This window comes from Camellia sinensis, chromosome 6 (assembly GCF_055761805.1).
Source record: "Camellia sinensis isolate YWXY chromosome 6, ASM5576180v1, whole genome shotgun sequence".
In the NCBI taxonomy this organism is placed as follows: Eukaryota; Viridiplantae; Streptophyta; class Magnoliopsida; order Ericales; family Theaceae; genus Camellia; species Camellia sinensis.
In genome coordinates, this window is record NC_138966.1 from 186786359 (window position 1) to 186794469 (window position 8111).

The 8111-nt window shown below is 35.5% G+C and overlaps 1 protein-coding gene across 1 annotated transcript; it reads left to right on the forward strand.

The window, feature by feature from the left end:
• Positions 1-560: 560 nt before the first annotated feature.
• On the forward strand, positions 561-7540 carry LOC114312624 (proteasome subunit beta type-2-B). The gene is made up of 3 exons (XM_028258882.2): positions 561-978; positions 1129-1252; positions 7038-7540. The coding sequence occupies exons 1-3, from the start codon at positions 821-823 to the stop codon at positions 7371-7373; spliced, it is 618 nt and encodes a 205-aa protein (XP_028114683.1). The 5' UTR covers positions 561-820; the 3' UTR covers positions 7374-7540.
• The last annotated feature ends 571 nt before the right edge of the window (positions 7541-8111 follow it).

Genomic DNA, 8111 nt, shown 5'->3' on the forward strand with positions numbered 1-8111 from the left:
GGCAAGTGGTAATTGGAGGACAAGGAAAACAAAAAACAAAAATAAAAACAAAAATAAAAAAATAAATAAAATCCAACCAATAAGAGAGAGGGGGTCAAAAGGGGTAAAAAAAAAGGGGTTTAGACATTTTTGTTTTTTAAAACACTTGTTCCACACTTTATACTTAAAAGATGATAAATGATCTACCCTGAGAAAATATTGCCCAAGCCAAGCCAATAGACTTTTATTTTTAAACCCTCTCTAATGGTGTTGGCTTAGAAGGGCTCATGGCTTGAGCAATCGGGCCAACGAGCCAGGCGGGTTCAATTTTTAAATCCTATGTCTAGACCCAACTCAAATGAGATTGGCCCGGCTAGTTCCATGTATGTTTTATGTGCTTGGACTGGGTAAAACTTGCAGCCCCCGGCGGGCTTGCCTTCGGGCCTTAAACGTAAATGAGTCGGTTATTCGCGTAAAATAAAATATAACAATGCTAGAGGGTCATAATTTTTGTGGCCATAATGGCTCAAAACTGTCAAAACGACGTCGTTTTGACATATTTTACACTCAAAACGACATCGTTTTGACTGTTTTAAGCCATTGTAACCACAAAAATTGTGGCCCTCAAATATTTTCCAATAAAATAAACAAATTATATTCTTTATAGGCTGTCTTGTTTCCCAAGTCGAGCCCTACATAGAGAGAGCAAGCACTCGAATCAAGCAAAGTAGTAGTACCAAAAGCCCAGAGCAAAATCAAAATCAAAATCAAAATCAAAATATACAGATAGATACATATAGATCTGTGTCTATAACCCCCAGAGAGAGAGAGAGAGGGAGAAATGGAGTGCGTGTTCGGACTGGTAGGGAAGGGTTTCGCTTTGGTAGTGGCCGATACTTCGGCCGTGAACAGCATATTGGTTCACAAATCCAATGAAGACAAGATCATGATCCTCGATTCTCACAAGCTCATGGGAGCTAGTGGCGAAGCCGGCGACAGGTCCTCTCTCTCTCTCTCTCTCTCTCTAATGATTAATTTCAACTAAGCTCTGATCTGTATAAAAATTTCTTCAAATTTATTGTATTTAGTCCTCTATTTGAACTAATTGGGGTTTTGGATTTGAATTTTTGTATATATATATATGGTCAGAGCTCAATTTACGGAGTATATACAGAAGAACGTGGCGTTGTATCAGTTCCGCAACGGCATTCCATTGACAACTGCTGCTGCTGCCAATTTCACCCGAGGCGAACTCGCCACTGCCTTGCGAAAGGTAATACCTTTTTTGGGGGGATTTTGTACAATTTTTTCATTTTTAGGGTTTGGATTTTACTTTTAACATTAGGGTTTTTGTTTTGATCGGATCATGAAACTGTTGGGTATTGTCTCCAAGGTCTATATTAGGGTTTTATTCAGCATCAGAAAGAGTCATGAAATTTACTTGAAATGTGTACGAGAGCATATGCCTAGTTTAACACATCATATGCAGCTGAACAAGGATGTGTTTTAATAATACCATTATGACCCTAAAAATGGCTGACTACTAGTTATACCTTTTGAGGCGAATATTCTGAATATTACATGAAATTGTACCTAATAAATATACTCCATGCTACAAGTGCAATTGGAACGGTAAAGATAATAATAATAATATATATATATCTTAAGTGAGCATAGTATTAAGAATCCTGGAAGAGTTTTCTTGTTAAATAATCATTATGATGATTTAAGCTAGTGGTAATACTTGGAGAGATGTGTTTGGCTTGGGTCAGTCAGAGCATGTTAAAAAAGCTTTGTTTTGTTTTAATCTTCTCCTTTATACTCTTTGTAACAAGAATATAATGCTGATTAATGTAAAAACTCTGGTTTTCCTAATGACTTGAGTTACTCTAGGTTCTTTTATTGGGATAAATGGATAACATTAGTGGTAACCTTGTATTGTCATTGTCCTACAAACAAATATTGGGGCCTACCCAGCTCTAGTTAAAACTTAAGAGTGAGTTTAAGCAAGCCTCGAAGTTATTTGTAGCTACATCTACTTGTCAATGTGATAATAATTTTTGATTGTGCATGATTTTTATTGCTCCTAGACCAATTTTTTCCCTGGCTGGATATTTGATTGGTTGATAGGGATGTAAGTTGATGTAAATTTTGGCCCAGGTTTGGTTTTGCGGACCATTTAATTTAGTATCTTGCCTTGGGCTTTGGCTAAGTCTGCCTGCGGTCTCCATGGAGGCCTTAGGATTTTGAGAGGCATATTTGGACCTGTTTGAAGGCTTGATGTGGTAGGGATCCCTTTTCCAACAAGCATCACAACAAAGTAGGGTAGCCATTGGATATCTATTGCCAATTAGGCGATGATGAAACATTCAAAGTGACTCCTCTGCTTTTAATTTCTTCACGATTTATTTCTCATGCATATGATTTCATAAATATGAAATAAAAAAGCATTTTATAAGTGAACAATAAATAGAATATGTTTTGAATCTCTTAAAATTGACACATTTTTCATTAATATCTCAACTCAACTAAAAATTTCTATTAACTGGGTTGAATAGCGTAAGATGTTTCGGGGTACATATGTATAGCACTATCGGAATTCATAGAAATAACTACATGCTGATTGTCAAGGTGGCAAGATGATGCCTTGGTCTTGGTATTGTAGACAAGTGATTGTGTCATAATTTGATGGGTGTTGTGAGGTATCTTGTATTTTCTTACTGTTCCATCAATTTCAATGTAAGAAGCGTTTTGATGAGAAGTTCTGGTTTGAGTATCTCTGTGGTATAATAGGTGGAGTTTGCTCTGATGATATTTTCATGCTGTCAAGGGGAGAAATGGTTATGATGTTCCCTAAAATTTTTAGTCTCAAGTCTTGAACCTCATTGGTCCGTTTTCCTTATCTTCGGTTTTTACTGCTTTAGTTATGATTTGGCTTTCTTTAATTTACAATGTGCACTCATGCGCACACACACAACAACCACATCCCAGTTTAAATTGGAGCCCTGCGGCTCCCTATTTGATGGTGGCAAGGGGCACCAATGAAACTAACAGGTTGTGGTTGACTTCATTCTCTAGAGAGATTTTGTGAGATGATGATTGATTTTAGGGGTGATGAGCTGGTAAAGGTGATTACTTTTTGGTCCCTCATCTCTGGGTACTGTTGTCTTCAATATGGTTACGATTTTCTTGTTTTTTGTTGTTGGGTAAATACCGTAAATCATTGATCACCATATTTAATTGACATTAAAATTAATAGTTGCTTCCTAGCAAAGTTCAGTTAGATAGGAATCATGGATATTTGAGTGGACATCCCTTAGGTCAAATTCTGTGATTGCTTTATTTTGGCTGGCTCAAGAAGGAAAGCCTTTCTAAACAAAGTTGTTTATTCATGTTCATTGCCTTTTGCAATCTAACCCTAGGTTATTTCTTACTAATATTGTTGGGATGGAAACTTTGTTAGTTGGTTAATTTCTGGGTGCATGGTCAAAAAGCATATTATTGAGATATTTCAGATCATTCTACATTGTGTGGGCCTCCTTTAATTGGGTGTATAAATTCTGCTATTTGGAGGCCGACATCACAACGACGTTATAGGGACTTTTTTGTTGTTGAGATTGATGTTGGGACAACCAAAAATGGAAGGTAAGACCCTCATTTCGGAATGGAGAGAGTATACGCTTCTTTTTTTAAGTTCTGTTTTGGAGAAGATTTCTTCCATCTTTTTTCTACTTTACTGTGTATTCTTTTATACCCATCAAATTTGTTTTTTTATGATGTAATAAAGAACTAAGGGGCTGTTTGTTTTCAAAAGTAGAATGAAAGGGATTAATAGTGAAGGGATTGTTAGGGAGGGGATTGGTAGTGAGGGGATTAAGTAAAATTGTATTTGTTTTGATAATAGTTGTTAGTGTGAGGATTGTTAAATTATTTTTATATAAAAGAAATAGAAAATAATAAAACAAATAAAATTATAATTTTTACTTAACAAAAAATACAAAAATATTAAACATTAATGTTAAAAAAAATGCCAAAAAAAAAAAAAAAAAAAAAAAGAAAGAAAGAAAGAAAAGTTAAGCCAGAGGACTAATTTTCTAATACCAAGTCTTTGGCCTCCATCTCAATACCAACATCCAAGGCCCATCCTAATTCGGCTGGTTTATGAATTCCCTCTCAATCTCCCAAAACAAACACAATATTAGTGGGTCTCACTTTTATCTCAATCCAATTTCTTCCTCCATCTTCCAAAACAAATGGACCCTAGTAATCATGACACTGGAATCCTCCATATCAGTAGACTTGGAAATCATGAAGTTATTTTGATGGATGGATCTTGACCATAGTAGTCAAGTCGAGAATCATATCATGAATTGAAATCCTAATTTTGCAAGTCATGAATCACATCAAACTAATAATTGTAAGATTTGGCACAAATTGATAAACAAACACACACATGGAAGAAGAAAAAAAGATTTTGGCACATATTATGAAATAATTCTTGTGACATTGCCTTCATAGCAAGTGATATGAGTCTAATTCTAGCGAACGTAAAATTATTTAAAAATTGTAATATATATATTTTTTGATATTCAAAAAATGAATCCCAAAACGCTTCATAGAGTAGAATAAAAATAGAGCTAAGTTACACGGACGCGGGTACGAGGATCGGGTGTGGGTGCGTATCTAGGGGTCGGATACTTCAAAATTAAAAATTAAGGATACGTGGATATGTATCCAAATTTGGATACGGGTACGGGGATACGTTAAATATATATATATATTTTAAATATAGTTATTAAGATGAGTTATATTATATAAATAACAAATAATTATTTTACATATATGTGTTTATTTATTTTTATTAATATATATAAGTATATATTATCTTATAAATATCTTATATGTTATACAATAATTATTATATAATATCTATAAAATTTATATAATATCTATTGTATTATATAATTTTTTTTAGATGAATAATATTACATATTATTATATTAATGTAATTTATACTATATATTATATACTAATGTAAATGTAATATGAATAATAATTTAAATTATTATTATATATGATAAATTATATTATATATATTATATATGATCGGTATATATCTATTCTATAAAACAGAGGCGAAGAGAGAGAACAGATTGAGAGACGAGAGACGAGAGAGAGAGAGAAGCAGAGACGAGACGAAGAGAGAGAGAGAGAAGCAGAAACGAAGGGAGAGACGAAGGCGATCGAGCTCGAGGTCGAGATCGACAGTGATCGAAGCCCTAGACGAAGACGATCGAAGCCCTAGACGAAGACGATCGTGATCAACAGTGAGAGCCCTAATCGTGATCGATGATCGAAGCAACAGTGACCAGGTTCTCTTCCTTTCTCCTCTTCCATTTCTTTGCTGTCTGTAAAGTGCCGTATCCGAGAGAGACGAGGCGAATCCGACACAGATCTCACACCCGCACCCGTGTCGTGTCGTGTCGACACGGGTACTTCGCCCCAAAGTGACGAGTCCATGTAACATAGAGAGTAGGAACCCTTTATTCTATAGCCTAAAACACTTTAAAAGGTGTGCGCGCTTATTATTAAAAAAAATAAATAAATAAAAGAACTATCCTTCACTTCCTTTGAATTTGTACTTTTGAAACATTAGTGTGACAACCTCTAAGTGGTAAGCTAATCCCAAGAGGTTGGCCTGGTGGCAAGGTCCTTGGTTTTGGGGTGTGCTCTCTCCAAGGTTCAAGGATCGAAACCTCTTAGGTGCTAATAATTCCTTGAGGTCATCGAATTGGGGGAAAACCCTTGAATTGACATTGGGGGTGTTTGGGAAGAAAAAAAATAGCCTAATTTAGGCTAAAATTCACAAAAAGACAAAATAGGCTAAAATAGCTAGACAAAATATCACATCAAACCCATAATCATTTCACTTTTTCTCTCACAAACATCACATTCAACCATAAAAAAATTAAATCATCTTCCCAAACACAAAAATTTTAGCCTACTAAAATAGCCAAAAACTAAAATAGCCTACTAAAATAGCAACTTCCCAAACGAAGCCATTGGTGCATTTGTGGAAAATTCCTTGCCAAGAGCTTGTGCACCTCTGGGAATTAGTTGTACTTTGATTTAGACACTCCTGGTGCCAATTGGAAAAAAAAAAAAAGGCCTCGTCTGGAAAGTAGGCTATTTTAATTTTTGATTATTTTAATAGGTTAAAATTTTTATATTTGGGAAGATAGTTGGATTTTTTTATAGTTGGATGTGATGTTTGTGAGGAAAAAAGTAAAATGATTATGGGTTTGATGTGACATTTTGTCTTATTGGCTATATTAACCTATTTTGTCTTTTTGTGAATTTTAACTTAAAAAAAGCCCAAAATCTGTTTCCCAAACAAGGCCTAAGTGGTAAGCTAATTGATAACTCTTTACTCCAATCCCAGTCAAACATTACTGCGTAAGGTGCAATCTGAAGGTCCCAAGGGGACATTATTGTTTGGATTTAGTTACTGTTGTAAAATGGAAACAAGCAACCACCAAATAACTTCCACTTATGCGGATGGTGGAGTATTAATCATAAATGCATTTCCTTGAAGGCTTCCCTTGCTGATCCCTTGCAGACTTTGATCTGTTCCCTTGTTTGAATCTTGTTGTGAACTTGGTGGGCTTGATTTGACAACATAAATAGCTGCCTCTGAATTAATTGTATTTTGTGAGATCATTGCAGTGTTGTTATTCTTCATGTGCTACACAATGCATGCATATTTAATTAGATTACTTCACTGGTCTTGTGCTTCTAGAATGTTGGCAACTTTGCACACATGATCTTTGGATCCAGTCATGTGTTGATGCAGATGCGAAATTGGCTCATCACCAATGCTCACCTGGGTAGTTGGTTTGTTTTTCATATGGAAGTATCTCAGTATCTACACAGAATATTGTTCTAAATTCTATCTGTAAGACTAATGTATATGTAAAACTAGCATGACATGCTTCATCTCAGTTATTGGGTTCCTTCGACACGTGAATTGGCTGAACCTTTGCCATTTGGCTTTTCAGAGCCCATATATGGTGAATATTATTTTGGCTGGCTACGACAAGGAGACAGGCCCTTCCCTATACTACATCGATTATATTGCTTCCCTTCACAAGGTTGACAAGGCAGCATTTGGTTATGGGTCCTATTTTTCACTTTCTATGATGGACAGGCACTACCACAGCAACATGACATTGGAAGAAGCTGTTGATCTGGTCGACAAGTGCATAATGGAGATTCGGTCTAGGCTGGTTGTGGCCCCGCCAAATTTCGTCATCAAAATTGTTGACCAGGATGGAGCTAGGGAGTATGCGTGGCGCGAATCTATTAAGGATGCTGCTCACATTTCTACAGCTTGATATGTTTCGGGTTTGCAAGACTAGCCTCTCTTTCTTTTCTTTTTTTTTAATGACTTTTCAAGTTGATGGACCGACATGGAAGCTTACAATTGTGGACCTATTTTCAAAAATTTGAAGTGTTCTTGCTCAATTTGGTGATATGTTATTATCATTGTACTTTGGAAAAATTACATCTTTTTCCTCTTTAGTAGTTGGAAAATGCGTGAGAGCTCGAATGCCCCGAATGTCAGAACGACGTCATTTTGGCATTCTTACCGGTAAGAGAATGACTCAGACTTTGGTACGGAAAAATTATTTTACCGGGAAGAGAATAAATCTTACCGCTAAGATAAAAAAAAAAATTCCAAAACAACGTCGTTTTGGAATTTCAGGCCATTCGAGCCGGTGATAATTCGAGTTACGTAGCGGAGTAGTTAATAGTTATCTTTTGATCTTTTCCCATATCTCGGAAATGGTAGAATTGCCTGTCTTGGGAAGAGAAAAACAAAAGGAACTTACAGAGCAGTGTTGCCAGTAATACAGAAGAGTTAAAAGGTAAAGAAAATAAAGGGCAAGGGTAATACAGAGTTAAAAGGTAAAGAAAATAAAGGGCAAGGCAGATGGTATATTTTCCTTTAACTAGGGAAAATAATCGGAGATTTTATTAATGTTAGGAGTTTTGTGATGCTTTTGATGTTAAATTTCACTGTAGAATTTGAAAGTATGATCCTTAAGTGACTCTTATTAATTTTTCTGTCA